We start from the raw sequence: 18717 nt of genomic DNA, 5'->3' as shown, positions 1-18717 counted from the left end.
TAATGTCTCTACGTCAATGGCATTGAAAATGAAATGGTTATTCTAGATTATTCCTGGGTAAGTAAATTTTAATAAGTATTTTAATGCAGATATCATTACTCGCTTTAAAGATGAATTAAGATCCCCATTATATCACATTCCTGTTAATACTAAGATTAAGTCCTGTCCTTCCGAGCCGCTATAATAGCGTTCCCGCCCTGTAATTCTACTCATTCGACCTGTAAACTGCCAGACAAAAGACGCATTAGAACAGGTCGTTAGTAGTATGTATCACAAACAAAGGCCTAGGCACGTGTTCAGTACTGAAACGTACGGTGTATGACGGAATAAAACAGCACCTACCTGGTAAACGGCGTTTTATTGATTGATGAAAACCTAAAGCTGGCTACTGCTAGTAAAATAAACACTTTAGTAGTTGTAATTAGTTATTTTGCAACAAAAATATATTCTTTGACAGCACAGCTATCGGCTAGACTTACCATGCGTAATTATCTACATTATTTCTTCTAGCTAATTAAGCGTTTACATTTTCTGAGCCCATAGCCAAGAATATTTACGTGGGTTTGTGTGAAGCATTCGAATATCTTTCTTATCTAATCTAATCTAGATATTTGAACACGAGCCTATACATTCAATTCTATGAATGCTGTGCTTTACCAAGAACTACAATACTTGAACCTCCGATTTTCCCAATTCCACTAAACGAGACAAAAGAGACGTTATTTGAATGAAAATCGATTTATATTATATTATCATAGAAAGGAATAAGCATAATCTGCAAGCTTTGTTAATCCAATAAGTAGGTAATACCAGCTATACTCAATTGCTTACTAAAAGGAAAACATGATAAAGGCTGATTGAAAGTTAATAGGCGATTAAGTTTATGTACTTGGCTGAATACCAGTTATGACGAGTTATTATTTATTCGACGCTATTTTGTTAAGGATTTAGTTAAATAAAAATGTGGTAGGTATGTATTACGTATTTGTCAAATACACCTTACCTGAGAAATAATTACAGAAAATACCTAGGTAAAATGCCTACCAGAAAATTCAGGCGGACTTATCGCTAAGAGAAAATAAATCTATTTTCCTCTCCAACAACCCAGTGAGATTAATTGAGTACCTATCTCCAGTTTTACAATAGGTAGGTACTTAGATATGTAAAAATGAGTTACATATTAAACTCTACATAATATTATTGACTATCATGCGCACAAATAAGTATGTAGTTACTTTTAACCTTCTGGTGTTAGTAGGCATCAACAAATTTGGGAGAGAGGTAGAGAAGGCTTTGTCCGGAAACCCACAGCTTTCCTCCCACTTATGGCGAATGACGGAGCACCGGGGTCTTTTTAGTGGGTATGTCTCGTCCTTCTGTCTTGGTGAGCCCCACATGACCTACCCTGTCCCCGCAAGGTAGGATGCGATTCAACGCATTTTCCCCGTAAAAAAGGCATCAACAAATTCAGGGCCAAGATTCATTTGTTTTCATTTGCGTCGTCTCACATTTCGGTAAAACAGGTTGGGCTCATTCGCAGCTGGACTTACTTCCAAAGAATATAAATTACGGTCCATTTCCACTTGCCACTTATATTTATAATGGTATTACATGCCTATTATGCTGCGGAGTAGGAAGTAAGAATCCCCGTCAAAACATTTAGCTAGCATATAAAAACTTTTCGCAGATGTTTTAAGTAAATTACTTTTAAGTTCCTTTTCCGATAATTGCGACTCGAAGTTTAAGGTAAAGCTACTTGGCAGGGATGTTATGGATATCCGTAACCGTAACCGACACTTTCGGATGTCCGAAATAAAAAATATCCGTAACCGTAACCGTAACCGATTTAAAAGTTTCGAATAGTTTCGGATGTAGGCAGAGTCAAAGTCAAGCAAGTCCTTACGCTGGCAATGATTGCATTTTAAAGGTACATGTAAAAGCTTTTTTGTGAGACCAAAAGAAGGTGACACAAATGCCAAAGAAATCTCTTCTGTACCTATTCTATTCGTCACGCATGAACACTAATGAACAGTGTTGGACAACTATTGGAATTTGCATTCTATACTTAGCATAGATATCCGTAACCGTAACCGAAACTGGTATAATATTATTTCAATATCCGTAACCGTATCCATAACCGAAACTACATCCATAACATCTCTACTACTTGGTTTGTAGGGTAGAGAGAGATTGTAGAGTTTATTTAAGTAGGTTTACCCGTATTTCAACACGTGTACGAACATTAAGTAAGTAATGAAGACGTTAATTAGGTAGTGATGCTTTATTCTTCTAAATTAAAATAATATATCTATTGTGTAATAATATATCCATTGACCTTCGTGTATATTCGTAATAATTTCAGCTATAGCCTAACGTAATTAAAACTTCAAACGATTCTTTTAAATTCTACGAGAAATCGCAACACCTTTACATAATAATACCTATTTAGATAGCTACTAGAGCAGACGGTAACTTCATATCTAATCACTTACTTAGGCTGAGTTGCACCATCTTACTTTAACAAACGTCAAAAATCTGTCTAACTTCTTATAAAAAACACCGGTTACTGTTAAAGTTACGGTTAAAATAAGTTGGTGCAACTCGTTGGTGCCTTAAAGACCTAAGTACACACACTACCTATTCCATTAAAATGCTAACCAAAACAGAAGTTCTCAATGACAATAGCAAACAAAACTATTATTCAACTCATCTGCGAGCAAATACTTCCTCGCCCAACTTTCATTTTCAATTTAGAGGGAAACAGAGCTCAATGTTCCGCTTGGTCGGAACCAATGTTCCGCGGGCCACGTTATTATGTTGCCACTATAGGTCTAGCACTTAACTCAGTCAGTTAAGTCTAGGGTTGCCAACTATACTGTTTTGAACAGTATTATACTGTTTTTCACTAAATTAAACTTTTTACTGTTGAACAAAAAAAAAGTATACAAAATACTGTTTTCACAGCAAGCATCAGTAGTATCCATACATATTTTTAAAAGTAAATGCTCAACACTACATTTTGGTACGCGATGTAGAGCTAAACTGTTTATTTTTTTAAATACTGTCTGTTTTCTTTCTCCGACCTTTGATATACTTTATATTTAAAAAAAAAAGGTGGCAACCCTAGTTAAGTCAGTCGCCTGAGGTATGGGAGCGGCACTGGACTGTTTTTGAGACGTCAAAAGTAGGGATGTTATGGATATGTAGTTTCGGTTATGGATACGGTTACGGATATAGGAATGATATTATACCGGTTTCGGTTACGGTTACGGATATCTGTGCTTTAGAATGCAAATTGCAATAGTTGTCCAAAACTGTTCATTCAGGCCACACACTTTACATCGAATAAAAAGTAATAAAAAAATTAAAATTGATACTAGATGACTTATAAAGGTAAATCAGGCTATTTATTATGCCTTTATAATGCTATTTTACGATTTACGAGGTATTAAAAAAAACTTTTTTTTTCCATCAAAATCTTAATGCGGTTCATAGAATACATCTACCTACCAAGTTTCAACAGTATAGATCTTATAGTTTCTGAAAAAAATGGCTGTGACATACGGACGGACAGACGGACAGACAGACATGAGGAATCTATAAGGGTTTTGCCATTTGGCTACGGAAACCTAAAAATCAATTTAATACTGCCTACATCCGAAACTTTTCGATCGGTTACGATTACGGTTATGGATATTTTATAATTTCGGATATCCGAAAGTTTCGGTTACGGTTATCCATAACATTCCTGGTCAAAAGTCAACGAGACTTCAGATTTCTTTCCCGTGCCGCTCCCATACCTCAGGCATTGACTGAGTTTTTTTTATTTTCGGTTATTGACTTTACACGGCTTGTGCGTCGCCATTTTGTCGAGTAAAAACACTGGCCGAGTTAAGCGCTGGATCACTTGCCACCTCGCACGATGCGGTTGACCTTTTTAGAAATAGATCCTCCATTAAGCTGTATTTAGCCGCTAACTCTAAACTCGTGTTCTTATTGGGGATTATAAGTTATAAACGATCTATGAATAGGTAATTGGCATGGTATTATGACTAACTTTACATTAATAATCACAGTGAACTGTAGATATGTGTTCATATAGGTACCTAAGAGCTTAGGAAAATAACTAGGTTCTCTGAGATAAAGGTAATGTATTTATTTTTATTATTGCACATTTTTACATTTTAGTATGCTTAAGTAGTATTTATTATTAAGTAGGTATATGAATTTCCATTTTTCTGAGAAATTGGACGTGGGCGGATTGCTTGGAAAACTTAAGCATGCAAAAACAGGTAAAACGTAACAACAGATTTTATGGAACAAAAAATATTATTGTTTTGAACTTTTTCTGTTAAATGTTAATAAGTATGTTTCTCTGAAACAATTTCAAAACAAAGCTTAAGCACCTCCTACGTATACTTATCTACATAATGTTTCGTGGCAACAACTAGTCTACATTATTATCATATTGCAGTTTTCAAACGGGGCATATGGTAGATATACCTACATATTATGTGTANTCAAGGTATACCTACGTATTCAACTTACACTACTTATTCTCATAAAGAGAATTCTTAGCCAATGATTTTACACTGCTACTTTGAGCATAAAATACCTAATACTCAAAGAGCATTTAAGGATTATGTTAACTTCTCATTTCTTCTGTTGATATTATCTATAGATGTACATGTACACAGTCAATCACAAGTGACTCGTGTCACAACTGGTTCACTCAAATTATGTCCTAAATCCCTTTGTATATTTTCAGTTTAATTTAGCAAATTGATCAATAAAAAGTGATAAATTATGTGATCTTCGAGATTCAATAATGTTTTATCAGCAAGATGTGGCTTTTATGGAAGTTAACGAGAAACTGCACAAAAAGCATGTAATTTTAGCGGATGTGAACATACCGTATAAATTTTCACTGAGCAGAGCTAAAGACTGTTTGTTTTTCTGCATAAACGCTGATGATTTTTCAGAGCACAGTTTTCACTCGGTCGTGTTAGACCTCCAAAGTGGATTAGCGACGATTATACCGAGCATACGCAATGGGTTCGCGAGCGCCGTAGATCAGACCACCGGCGCGGTGTACCTGGGGGGCAGCGATGGCATATACCAATACAACTTTCACACAAAAGATGTCAACAAACCGGCTCTGATAAGCGGTATCGATATCTTTGATATGTACTTTCAAAATAATCTATACTTCGTAGACACGGCCAACCAGAACCTCTACATTTATAAAGACAACAAACCGATTATAATACCTGAGCTGAAAGACTATCAGATACAACACTTCGTTGTAGACGCTCAAGATAATGTGATGTTTGTGAATTCAACTGGGTTATTTATACTGACGAAAGGTTCTAAATTAGCAACTCTATATGATGACAGAAATATTACATTTCGAGGAGCAACCACAGATGTTGTTGGTGTTCCTCATTTCATTGCACAAGATGGAATCTACACAATCGATGAAAATAAGGAATTAGTAAAAATATTGTCACTCGAAAATGGCTATGGGCTAGCGTTTGATAAAGATGATAACATCATTTATAGCGATGAACGTACTGTAAACAAACTAGTATCTCATGAAAAAACCAAAGCACGGTTACAGGAAGCTGCGTTAGCTAATCAACGAAAATGTTAATTCATCAAATAATCCGTGTACTAAAGCATATTAGTTACATGTATGTACTACAATCATTATTGTTCAATATTTAATTTTTTAATTTATTTTCATTTTATTTTAAAATTTTATTTAGTAGAGATGTACTGTTGAAGTAGTTGAAATATTATTTGAAAAGAAACAACCAGCACTAATATAATGCAATGTTTTTTATTTTAGAGGTACAAAGTTATTCGTCAGTCAAATCTTTTTCATCCACAAAGCCATTTACATCCATTGATCTAATAAGGTTGATAGTTCTCATATAAAGCAGTTCCTTAGCAGAGACGCCCCACATGAAGTCTATGTGGCTGAATGTTGCTAGCGGGACTCGGAATTTTCCGACAGGTCTGCCAAGTTCGCGGAACAGTCTGTCTACGTCATTGACGTGAGCCAGAGGATCGCTGTCCGAGTAATGTAGGAACACTGGTGTCGTGATCCGAGAAAGGTCGTACCGAGGAGGGTTTATGCTGCCGTACGCGCGCCTATTGGCCAACCAACTGCCGTGGTTGTAGCGACGGAACTCCTTGCCAGAGATGCCTTGGGCGTAGTGCACGAGCTGCCTGGATGCGGCGCCGGCCGGGGTGTGTCCCAACTTTATAGGGAACAATGTCTGGAAAACACATTGTTTAGCTTGAACAAGAGCGTGTTTGGTATACTTTTTTACCTATATATATGCTCCTCATTGTTTTCTATAACTAGCAAACTGAAAGATACCAAGAAACTGTAAGCTTTAGGTATGTTTTCCAAATAAATAAATAAAAACTTCAAAAGAACCCTGAAGTAGGGTGTAACAACACTCTCTACATAATACTTACGGCATTATGTTGACATTCGCTCCATCCACCCATAAGGAAAAGTATATTACTACATAAAGGCTGGAAAGTGACTTCATCCATACATAAAGCCTGGCCAGCCCATGTCATAACATTATTGTTCGGGAAAAATTCTCCAACTCCAATAAGGGAGAGAGCAAACTGAAAATTAAAATAGGCTTTGGTGTATCTTCATTGTAACTGAAAATTACATAATACATAATGTAGAGTGTTTGTTTTTACATTATACTTACCTCAATATTGTCAGCATAACGTGAGAGCACCTTTAAGAGAAGATTTTGATTATGCGCCATGTATGCGACGGGAGCGAACGCATGCATAGAAATAATTTTCTGATTGTAATCTGGCCGCAGGGAGCCCATAACAAAGAAGGATGTTGTGCCTTGTGAATGTCCGATGTAGTGAAGCCTGTCCCTCCCGGTGTGAGCGAGGGCATAGTCGATCATCGCTGGCAAATCTTTGTTTCCGATTTCATCCCAGGAGAATTGCCAGAAAGCGGTACTTAGGATAGCGTCAGGGTTCAGTCGCTCGTGGCGACGAGAGTAGTAGTTGCCACGCGCGTTACCCAGCCAAACATCAAATCCTTCTTCTGCCAATATGTAAGCTGTTACAAAAAAAAACATAACTCTTATTTTTATACACTATACATCCACGTCTGTTGCAATATTGCACAATACAAATATCGCTTACCAAACCCACAACCAGGACCAGCCAAGACCCAGTCTGCGGAGGAAGAAAATAGGCCGTGCATCACGAACACTATCGGCCTAGATCCAGGGACGTTGTTGCGGTCCCGACCGTGAGGTATGCGGTGCACTCCCAGTATGTACCCATCTTCGGTCCTAACGAAGTGCTCTTCCAAAGGATACCGATACTTCCTGACAAGATCGGGCTAAAAACAAATACATAAGATTATTTTAAAACTACGCATGAACAAATAACTCTATTTACTTACCTAATAAAATCAGGCTCATACTCACCACGTCCAAAGAGGCATCTTCGAGAATATTATCAGATATCCTTGCACTGAATTTAGAATCTCTGTACAGATCTTCTATAAAATCAGCATGCGGTGAACTAGTCACCGCAGTCACTAAACACAACAAGACAGCTGTGAGTAACATTGCAATAATATGAAAGGCAGATTATAGTTCAGAGTCTTTATAGTTTTTCCCAGATTGATAAAGTTATTAATTGATAATAGTCATAGACAGTAGCAAGAGTAATAGGCATTAGGTACAAGATACTAAAGCGTAAGATAGAGTTGCCGGCATAATCTATCAGACTACACACTTTTCTTGTAAAATCGCACCTATTACAAATACTTAGGTTAGATGCCAATTTATGGCATTATTGATTGGTAGTTCGTAGTACGAGTAGATACGAACTTTGTACTACAATCACCATCGCTGATAGGTAAGTAATTAAGTATTAGGTAATTATTAAAATAATCCGTTAATACTCGTACTTAATATTCATCTTCAACAACACTGATTTGTACGGCTGGAGCAAATCACTGGCGCGTAAAATCCTAAACCAAAGCGAAAAATAGCAAATCTACCTGAAGCTTACTCAGTAAATATGAATCATATTATATGATATAGTATCTTCTTAATATAAAATGTTCATTTTAGCGACTTTGCTTAGTTAAGTGTACAGAATTGGAACAGTGGCTTTTCTTAACAACAGAGACTGAACGATTTCAGCGCTGAAGGGAAGTTATTCGAAAGAATTGAATAGATTCTCGTGACAAAGCGAACAAAGCTTTTCTGACAAACTTGCCGACTTTGATGGACTCGGAATTAATTAATGAAGGCGAAAGTATTTTTAAGGAGATTCTTTCTCATTCTACTACGTAAACCTACTGATGTTATAATAGTATGAGAAGAAGAGAGACCGTTATCTTTTAAACTAACTGCTAGGCTAAAGTTGTTCGAGAAACGACTATACAGGGTGTTAGGTAAATGGGTATATGAGCTGATACTAGCCCATGTTAACATGGTCATATAAATGGTATGGTGAAGTCAGAAAGTTGATATCTTCATTTTAATTATTTTATTTTTCATACAAATCGGATTTTATAAAATTTATGTTGTATGAAAAAAAAATAAAAAAAATGTTGATATCAAATTTCTGACTTCACCATACCATTTATATGCCCATGTTAACATGGGCTAGTGTCGGCTCATACACCCATTTACCTAACACCCTGTAGATTCAAAAACTATGGTAATTAAATTATCAAACAATATGTATTTTACTTATAACATCAACCTTTTTATAAAGCAGAGCAGAATTATGAAAAAAGCTTTTAATGTTATAGATGCTGTAACGGTTTATTTTGTTCACCTGGGTGATATCATCTGGGTGAACAAGTGGATTTTTTAGTGTCCTCATTTCACCTCGGAACACTCAAGCAATAAAAAATTTAATTTGAATTTGAACCACTTCATCCCGTTACATTTTCAAGATGAATTGAGTCGACTAAAGCGGTCGCCTTTTTTCACCTAGGAATTATTTCACCCAGGTGAACGGATGCGACTTTTTTCATTGATCAACTAATAAACCGTTTATACCTCTTATAAGCTTTTTCCATAATTCATTATTCCAAGTTCTATGGCGTACCTACCTACCTACCTCATTGATAAGCTTTTAACTTCTGTCAGATCCTTATTTTTTAATATTTTAGTACTACCTACTATACAATAACAGCTAACTTGTATACTAGCTAGCTAGATGTGTTAAGTAAATAACTATGTTACTTAAAGTTATTAATGTAGGTAGGCATTTTCTTCATTAGGTATTTTATAAAAATTGTGTCTTTGTAAGGTAAAATTGAAATAACACAATCATTTTTAGGATAATAATTTTACTGTATTTTCATATTTACAAAGCATGTGCGAAGTGAAAACACTTAAGTAGGTACAAGTTGTAATTAGAATCTTAATTCTAATGCACAAAGTAATATAAAAAAAACAATGAAGTATTTACATTTTCTTAAATTTACGCATCCAGACTTCGAAATCTTTTTACAAAAGTGTATCATCTAATCCATCAAGTCCATTAACGTCCATCGCCTTGATAAGGTTTACAGTGCGACTGTACAGCAGATCCTCGGCATTCACTCCCCATATGAAGTCCATGTGGCTGAAGGTTGCCATAGGAATCCGGAATTTCCCAATGGGTCTTCCAAGTTCTCGGAACAGCCTGTTTACGTCATTGACATGAGCTAGAGGGTCGGTGTCTGAGTAGTGGAGGAACACGGGAGTTGTGATGCGGGATAAGTCGTAGCGTGGGGGGCTCCAGCTTCCATAAGCACGCCTGTTGGCCAAGATGGTTCCGTGGTCGTAGCGACGGAACTCCTTGCCGCTTATTCCTTGGGCGTAATGGACGAACTGCCTAGCAGCCGCTCCAGCAGGCGTGTGGCCCAGTTTCAGGGGCAGCATTGTCTAGAAAAGAAGAAAATCAACTTAGTCTTGTACTTACTTAATTGTACTTACAAACCACTGGTACCTAAAAAAGAACTAGGTCTGGTTACGGTTAAGGTCTTTTTGCGCAATAAGCCTATGCTTCATAATTCACAATAGATATTATAATAATCCGTGAATAATGGGTGTTTCGCAAATAATACTTATTAAATAGAGATATGACTGATATCGTGTGTAGGTAAGTAACCTACCTGCATGTTGTGATTGAAGCAACTGATTTTTATTACTAACAAAATATTTTTTCTATAAAATTAACAGGTTTACTTACAGCATTGTGTTGGCATTCATTCCATCCACCCAACAGGAAAATGATATTGGAGCACATAGGCTGCAACATGACTTCATCCATGCACATAGCCTGCCCAGCCCATGTCATCACGTTGTTGTTTGGCAGAAATTCTCCAACACCAATCAGAGAAAGTGCAAACTGAAAATAAAACGTAGGTATGACCAGGATTTTGAAATACTTACGTAGTCTTAGGTATTTTTAGAGTTAAAAAATGATGCAGTTAGCTAGTTACCTCGATGTTGTTGGCGTAACGGGACAGCATTCTCAACAGCAGGCTGTTATTGTTGGCCATGTAAGCGACAGGTGCAAATGCGTGCATGGAAATAATTTTCTGATTATACTGCGGACGAAGCGAAGTCATGACGAAGAAGGAGGTAGTGCCCTGAGAATGTCCCACGTAATGAAGTCTGTTTCTGCCGCTGTGAGCGAGTGCGTAGTCAATCATCGTGGGCAAATCTATGTTACCGATTTCATCCCAGGAGAATTGCCAGAAAGCAGTGCTCAGAAGTGCGTCAGGGTTCAAACGAACATGTCGACGAGAATAGTAATTCCCACGAGCATTGCCCATCCATACGTCAAAACCTTCTTCGGCCAAGAGGTACGCTGTAAATAATTGAGTTGTGTTAAGTCGATTGAGACGAAAACAAAGCTAGTCTTACGATAAGATGTTAAAATCAAGTTCAATTACTTAGCGATGAGCCATTTGAGAGAGTAGGTCGGTACTATTCATTCAATTACATTATAGTTAAATCTACCGTAAGTACTTATAAAGCCATTGCTAAGCACTTTGCTATTGTTACATACACTATATGCATAAGTTCATCGCTTTCTAGCTTTAAGACCGCTAAAGTACCTATTAACCTAGGCGCCACAAAAGCCAAAAGACCACCGACTTTTAATTGGCCGATAGTTGGGTCGGGCTGTTAATCATCTATATATATAAAAATGAAACCCGTTTCGCGTTGTCACGGCATCACGTGTGAACGGCTGAACCGATTTCGATAATTCTTTTTTTTTAATGTTTGTGGAAGTCCAAGGATGGTTCTTACGGAAAAAAATATTAAGAAAATCTCTACGCTAAGGCGGTACGAAGTTCGCCGGGTCAGCTAGTCTATTATATAAAAGAAAGTCGTGTTAGTTACTCCACTTATAACTCAAGAACGGCTGAACTGATTTAGCTGAAAATTGTCAGGGAGGTAGTTTAGAGCCAGGAGAAGGACATAGGATACTTTTTATCCCGTTATTTATTGCCATTAAGGCGGAACAAAGTTCGCCGGGTCAGCTAGTTAGGTATGAAAGTGCGCACATTACACCGATTTGGTATCGCCCGATTCTTCATACAAATTAGAATCGGGCCCAAAAATTGTAGGCCTACCTACTTATTTGTATACAATGTACCTACTTAGAACTCCCACTTAACCCTCTACTGCGTCAGTAATCATAGATCAATTAAGTACTACCTAGCTAAGTAGGTACTATATTGATTAAACTCTTACCAAAGGCACACCCAGGACCGGTCAAAACCCAATCAGCAGAAGATGACAGAAGACCGTGCATCAAGAACACGATAGGCCTGGAGCCAGGTACATTGTTACGGTCGCGTCCGTGAGGAATGCGGTGCATTTCCAATATGTACCCATCTTCCGTGGTTAGGGAATGTACCTCAAGAGGGTATCTGTACTTTCTGACGAGTTCCGGCTAAAACAAACACTGGTTTTTAACACTTAAAACTTAAATAGAAATTGAATGTGGGCTTTCGATGGTCCAGTATCACTCACCACATCTAAAGAAGCATCTTCTAAGATGTTATCAGATATCCTGGCGCCCTGCGAAGTCTTGTATAAGGCCTCGATGTACGCGGCTTGCGGGGAACTGGCCACCGCCGCCACACCAACACATAGCACAAGCAATGCTCCGCGCAACATTATTGCGTTTTCGAAACACATTCATGGATGAATGTCTTGTCACTGGCTTTTATAACTTGAATTAAATTGATAAGGTTATTAAATGATAATTTGCAAACTACACATGTATCGATATCTTTAAAAAATCACTGTTAACAAGCTTACTTACTACCTCGTAAGCAATTTAATCCTGATATCATTATTATGCCCTTGATAATTTCAAATTTTTTGTCAGCAAAACGCGCATCTTAAATTTTAATGCCGTTAAAATTTTCTTGAATCCTAGTTTAAACTAACCCGGCGCGCGGCATCACTAGAGCTTCCTTAGGTATTCCAAAGAAAATAGATAATATAAATAAGAAAAAGGATAATATCCTATTGTCTAATGTCGTTTATTGATTAGGATTATGTGAATGTCTACTCGTCTCCTACCGGCTTTCGGATATCGGGTTACGATAGTCACCTAGGTACATAAAGTAGATTCGAAAGTCCACTAAAGTAATTTTTAGCAGACTTGGGAGAAAAGGGTACTTATGGGTATCAAGCAAGCCTGAGATTAAAATCAAGTAAACTAATCAAGAATATGAGATAAGACTTAAGTTCTTAAAACTATTTTCAAGTTCTATGAAATAAAACAGGGATTTCTTTTTAATATAAATAAAGTCAAGACTTTTAAAATATAAGAAGTAACTTTAATGTCTTAGAAATTAAATAGAATATTTAGTATTTAAATACATACAAATTATGTAATATTCTAAATCTTTTTAGCAGAGTTATTGAAGTTGAATTGAAAAAGCAAACAATTATTATAACAAGCAATGTAATGAAACAGATTAGGTATTTGAAAAGTAACTGTGGTATATTTTATTAAGGCATTGCAAATTTGTGTATTGCTTCATAACTTAAAGTAGTGTCAGTCTGTTAGAAATCATCATCATCGGAGTCGAGGGCCGCTCTTCTTCTGTCAAACTTGACAGTGCTTGTAGACTTGGGCATTTGCTGGTTCAGAGACTCCACCAGTTGTATCAATTCTTGTTCCGATATCTTGCCACGAACTTGGCCCATTTGTGTCATTCTACAGATCATATTCTCCACCATAGCACCTTTTTCAGGTCTGCTGAGTTTGATGTTATTTACTGTAATCAAAAATATAATAGGGTAATTAAATGTGTAAGCAGTTGTGTTCAACTATTTATAAATATGATGAAACAATAAAAACAACAACTTTGTAACATTGTTTTACTGAATCAGAATGACATACTATAAATCTCACTTCGCTTGTACAAAACCTACAAGTAAGATTATGTTTTAGGACTTTCTTATATTTAAAATATCATGGTAATTCGAAAATCTTGATACAATGCTATCCTGCTCAAACATTAACAGTAATAATTACATCTGGCTCTTGCATCTTGACTAAGTGCCTGGGCTAGTATTGTGTGCTTCGCTTCCTCCATGGCCTGCATTCTTTCTTCTTGAGCTTTTGCATGATTTGGATCTCCTGTGCCCTTAAATATAAAAAGAAATCAATTAGTTTCACGGGAAATAATATTTTTAATGCTATTAAATTGGATATTTTTATAACCTATCATACCTACCCCATGTTGAGACTGCAACTGTGCAAGACGTTGTTGCCTTATTTTCTGAAGTTCTGGATCATCCATAGTTATATTATATTACGATTAATTTAGTAAAAATGGAAAGGATGAATCACGAATTGCAATTTTTTTTCGAAATCAAGCTTGAATTTTTGACGTTTCTTTGACGTATCGTTTGACGTTTGTTTTTTTTCTTTCAACATCAGACATTTCAGACAGACATTGAAAATGATTGAAATTGAGGTTTTGGATTTTTTCCAGAAAAAAAAAATATTTCAAATTTTAAGCTATAAGTCCGATTTTTAATTCGACGGAATTCTGACAGCTGTCATTTTTTGACAATTCAGATGTAATAAGCCTTTTTTGCTTTGAATTAATAATAAATAATATGAAATGAAATTTCATCAAGTACAACTTACAAGAAAGAACTATTGTTTGTATTGTGAATTCAATGTGCACTAATTATTATGTACATTTTAGAGATTAAATAGAAAAGAACGTGTTTTTAACACAGTAAAACAACATATTAACATAAACGAAAATATGTATTGATCATCAATCATCATTGTCGTCATCATAATCAACTTAGATTATAAAATAGGCATCTTGTTAAATTGATTATTTTATGAAGCTAAGATTTTATTAACAAAAGGATTTTCATAAAAAAGGTTTGTAACCCATGGATTACTGGCCAGGGAGTCAAGTAATAGAAAAATAATTTCCCAATTTTTTTTGTAACTTCCAAAATATGATAATAAAAATTCAAATAACCATTTTGAAATTATCAGTACATTTTTAAACCTTAGTTTTTCAAGTGAAACCTTAAATTCAAGAAAGGATTATTTTTTAATTTGTGAAAATGCTCTCCATTCTTAGTGGGAATGTTTCAATGTTGACAACACTTATGAAATGTCAAAATTCCGTCGAATTAAAAATCAGAGTTTAGGTGCACACGCTACCACGGTAATACTATCATACAGTATTGTAACTTCATATAAACGGACGAAACGCGAGCTTTCCTTCGAAATTCAAATCTCGGTATGCGCTCGACATGCAAAAGTCGGGGGTGTCGCGAATGAGCCACAGTAATAAAAAGACGATGTGTTGTTTTTTAAACAGTAAGCGCTCTTTTTTTAATAAAAATAATTACAAGTACCTACCTATTTATAAATACAGGGTGTTAGGTAAATGGGTTTATAAGCCGACACTAGCCCATGTTAACATAAGCGTATAAATGGTATGGTGAAGTCAGTGACATCATCTTCAAATATATTTTTTTTATTAAATCAACTAATCACAAAACAACATGCATTATATCCTATTTCATTCACGAAGTATTTTGTTTTTTAAAATAAAAAAAAATTACAATCACAAAACTAGATAGAAATTCTGGTGCAGTCCTGTTGTCCCCCCTGCTTGGCCCCCCTGGGGGAGCCAACAGGATTTCGAAATCCTGTTGTCCCCCCTGGCTAGGGGAGACAACAGGACTAGATTTTCAATCAATGATTTGAGGACTGTTGTCCCCCCTAGCAAACATTATTTAAAAGCCATGTATTTTTATAACATAATTTGTGAAATACTGAAGTACTTGACTGAATGCCAAATTCCCAAAATGAGTGAATACCTAAACGTTTGTTAAATAATAATAACCATTTTGATAACGAAAAAAATAAAGTTGGTGCCGGTACTGACACCTACAAACTTGAAATTTGGCAGGTAGGTTCCTTATAGGGTGTAGACATCTGACCAAGAACGAATTTTATTTATCTATTTATTTAAGGATAGGAAATAATACGAAACATATAATAGGATTTTACGAAATTCCACACATAAGGGGGTAAAACGGTGTCCACGCGTAGGTCCGCCCGCATCTTCGTACCTGTACCTTATTGTTATTCTGTGCCTGTACGAAGATGCGGGCGGCCGCTAGTTGAATGATGAATCACTGAGCAATTAATTTGTTGAATACTATGCAGTTTTAGCGTCCTACCTACTAATATTACAAATGGGAGTATGGAATAGTATAGATGTTTGATACTCTTTCACGTAAAAACTACCTACTAAACGGATTTTTAGTCAACTTTACAGAAGACAATATTTATTATTATTATTATTTATTATACATGAGAATAAAAAATATAGTCAAGCATTAAGCTTAGCTTTTGCCCACGGCTTTGTCCGCATAAAATTATGTCTGTCACAAAAAAAATAATAGAGCGCATTCCTGTTTAAAAAACCGGGACCCGGCACTCAAAACTATCTCTTTACCAAATATAAAAATCGGTTCAATGGTTTATGCTTGAATTCGTAACAGACAGACAGATAAAGTACTATCGCATTTACTCGTATAATATTATTTAGTAGGGATAATTCATAACGATCTGTTAAAAGCAAGTAAAGCAGATGTTGGACACTCAGAAATATTACCGGTACCAACAACTTATATTTCTTTCGTTAACAAGATGTTAATTATTATTTGACATACGTTTAGGTATTTAGTTTGTCAATATGGCATTTAGTCAGGTAGGTACTCCAGTACTTCTTAAATGTTACAAAAGTATATGGTTTCTAAATACCCAATGTTTGCCAGGGGGGACAACAGTCCTCAAATCATTGATTGAAAATCTAGTCCTGTTGTCTCCCCTAGCCAGGGGGGACAACAGGATTTCGAAATCCTGTTGGCTCCCCCAGGGGGGCCAAGCAGGGGGGACAACAGGACTGCACCGAAATTCTAAGTAGGCAGATCTATGTAATGAAAATAGGGTCTGCAGGTGGGCAGCCCTATCGCATGTTGTCATACGGTGACGTACCGCGCGGCTGTTGACATTTATTTAAAAAATATAGCCGAGTTGGAATACTGTATAGATAGTATTACCGTGACGCTACTAACAAAACTTTGCAGTTTGCAGCACAGTGGCTCTGAAGGTGAAGCTTTCAGTCTGTAAAAGCCCGGCTTTAAAAAGCCGTGGTAAAAGCAATAGCATAAACAGATGCTTTAAACCCCATTATCTGCAAAACATCTACAGTATCTTGTAATTTAGGTACCTACTCGTTTCAAAAATTTTAAAAACTACTTGATTCGAGACAGAATAGTGCGCCCTAATTACCTACTTATGCATCAAACCCAAGTACCTTCTTCAAAACAAGATAAATGACTAATAGGGGATAATTGATTAAAATAAACTCCAATTTTATCCATTTACAACATTATCATGCCATTGTAGTGTTTGATAATCAACATTTCCATTGCTAGTACAGAATGCAAACACAGCCATTTTATTAACAGCTACTGACAATCTTCCAAAAGCCACTATGTTTGCAGGACGAAAAGCAGTCTGGTGGTCATGTATACAGCGCACCATATAACTGGCATGGAACCTCACAGGATCTCCTGGAATACAAAAAACAATTTATTACCAGTGTACTTACACAATATTAAAATAAAATATTTATTTTTTATTACTATACCTGGATATACTAAGTAATCACATCCAAATTTAGAGCCACTGGTAATGTAATGACCCTTCCTCCAGAGATCACTAAACACAGAGCAGCGCAAGGCACCTTCTACATCCACAACACTAGGTTTCAACATGTCTAGAGAGACATGCTTTTTATCTGAAATTGATAAAAAAAAACATAAATAAAAGTTGTACTTAAACACTGAACAAATAAATTCATTCATAGCAAGCCATTGCCTTGTTAATATGCCAAATAAAGGAAAATTGACTATCATGCAGAGTTCTATAGATATTTTTGAAGCTTATTAATGTTAAAACAACCTGTGCTTATAAAATGTTCAGTGGGAAGGTGTACTAGAAGGTGAGCAGCTGCCACTTTAGGCAACTTATCAATCTCCTCTTGTAATAATGTCTGATGGTCTAATTCAACATCTGTAAAAAATAAAATATGTAGATAATAAATTTAAAGTATCACAGATCACAGAGATTTGTAAGTGTTCTTCATAAGCAAACTTTTTAAAATATTTTTTACAGTATAATAGTGGACCTACCTGTTATTCCCTTAGCTGCTAATTTTTGCTTTTTACCAGCAACTATCAAATGTATTTTTTGTTTCATTTGTTCAATTTTTCGTTTTCTCAAATCCTCAGTTTGTTCTTCTTTTACCCTGAAAATATCATAAACATGAAAATGATGATTATGACTGAAATTAATGTTAAAGATAGATTTATTTATTTGCCAATCTTCAAATTAAAGAAAAGCTCACCTTTGTTCACATTCTGTAAATTCTTTTTTGACACTTTCCGATGGCTTATCACATAGTTGTGGCAATTCAACTAGTTCACAAATATTATTGTTTACGAGTAAGGCTGCCTCCTCCGACATAAGAGCCATGGGTAAACCTAGAGGACATAGCAAGTATTGATTTAGCAAGAAGTATGTAAGTGCTGTTGGCAATTTAAGGGTTCATTATATAAAAATCATCATAAACAGTACCATTAAAATCATTTTGACGAGGAAATGATGCTACTGAACCAATCAAAGATCCGCATATGCGATGTTTTGACCGTAGAATATACCAATCTGAAAAATCATAAAACATTGTTATTTTAGACTAGTTTGATAGAAAAGAACGGACAAGTAAAAAAGTAAAAGGTAAACTATAAAATTTTAATCACCTTCTGAATTCCACACATAGGCAACTCCATTATTGACATACAGTGTTATCATTGTAACTAATATGACCTGCCGGATAAAATGCCGAGCAAATAAGTAAATAAGTTAATAAAATTAATAAACTGAAATCACAGTTTTTTAAGTTTTTGATGTATTGTTTTTTTTTGTGTAGTGACAGTAGTGACATTTGGAATACGTTCCGTTAACTTCCGTTACGCCATATTAAAAAGGTAGACTGTTTCGGAATTCAGCGGTTAAATGTTAAAAAAAATCTAGGACTTCTTGGCGGGAAAG

At 35.8% G+C, this 18717-nt stretch overlaps 5 protein-coding genes across 5 annotated transcripts; 1 reads left to right on the top strand and 4 right to left on the bottom strand.

Annotated features, from left to right (window-relative positions):
* The first annotated feature begins 4749 nt into the window (after positions 1–4749).
* On the top strand, positions 4750–5661 carry LOC114359878 (ommochrome-binding protein-like). The gene has a single exon (XM_028314405.1). The coding sequence runs from the start codon at positions 4829–4831 to the stop codon at positions 5651–5653; it is 825 nt and encodes a 274-aa protein (XP_028170206.1). The 5' UTR covers positions 4750–4828; the 3' UTR covers positions 5654–5661.
* A 41-nt stretch (positions 5662–5702) lies between these two features.
* LOC114359876 (lipase 3-like) lies at positions 5703–7675 on the bottom strand. The gene is made up of 5 exons (XM_028314404.1): positions 7488–7675; positions 7198–7399; positions 6741–7111; positions 6490–6648; positions 5703–6284 (listed from the first exon to the last, which is right to left on the bottom strand). Exons 1-5 carry the CDS (start codon positions 7629–7631, stop codon positions 5862–5864), a joined length of 1299 nt encoding a protein of 432 aa, XP_028170205.1. The 5' UTR covers positions 7632–7675; the 3' UTR covers positions 5703–5861.
* A 1709-nt stretch (positions 7676–9384) lies between these two features.
* On the bottom strand, positions 9385–12239 carry LOC114359882 (lipase 3-like). The gene is made up of 5 exons (XM_028314412.1): positions 12063–12239; positions 11781–11982; positions 10517–10887; positions 10264–10422; positions 9385–9956 (listed from the first exon to the last, which is right to left on the bottom strand). Exons 1-5 carry the CDS (start codon positions 12228–12230, stop codon positions 9537–9539), a joined length of 1320 nt encoding a protein of 439 aa, XP_028170213.1. The 5' UTR covers positions 12231–12239; the 3' UTR covers positions 9385–9536.
* A 749-nt stretch (positions 12240–12988) lies between these two features.
* Positions 12989–13978, bottom strand: PDCD-5 (programmed cell death 5). Its single transcript, XM_028314388.1, has 3 exons — positions 13787–13978; positions 13585–13696; positions 12989–13324 (listed from the first exon to the last, which is right to left on the bottom strand). Exons 1-3 carry the CDS (start codon positions 13850–13852, stop codon positions 13110–13112), a joined length of 393 nt encoding a protein of 130 aa, XP_028170189.1. The 5' UTR covers positions 13853–13978; the 3' UTR covers positions 12989–13109.
* A 2720-nt stretch (positions 13979–16698) lies between these two features.
* On the bottom strand, positions 16699–18601 carry Tsen34 (tRNA splicing endonuclease subunit 34). The gene is made up of 7 exons (XM_028314398.1): positions 18426–18601; positions 18244–18330; positions 18014–18149; positions 17799–17914; positions 17569–17679; positions 17255–17404; positions 16699–17177 (listed from the first exon to the last, which is right to left on the bottom strand). The coding sequence occupies exons 1-7, from the start codon at positions 18475–18477 to the stop codon at positions 16978–16980; spliced, it is 852 nt and encodes a 283-aa protein (XP_028170199.1). The 5' UTR covers positions 18478–18601; the 3' UTR covers positions 16699–16977.
* Positions 18602–18717: the final 116 nt, after the last annotated feature.

Source organism: Ostrinia furnacalis, unplaced genomic scaffold (assembly GCF_004193835.3).
Source record: "Ostrinia furnacalis isolate ACB-3 unplaced genomic scaffold, ASM419383v2 OfSCF4672, whole genome shotgun sequence".
Classification (NCBI taxonomy): domain Eukaryota; kingdom Metazoa; phylum Arthropoda; class Insecta; order Lepidoptera; family Crambidae; genus Ostrinia; species Ostrinia furnacalis.
The sequence above is the reverse complement of the archived record's forward strand: the minus strand, read 5'-3'. Positions and strand labels throughout refer to the sequence as shown.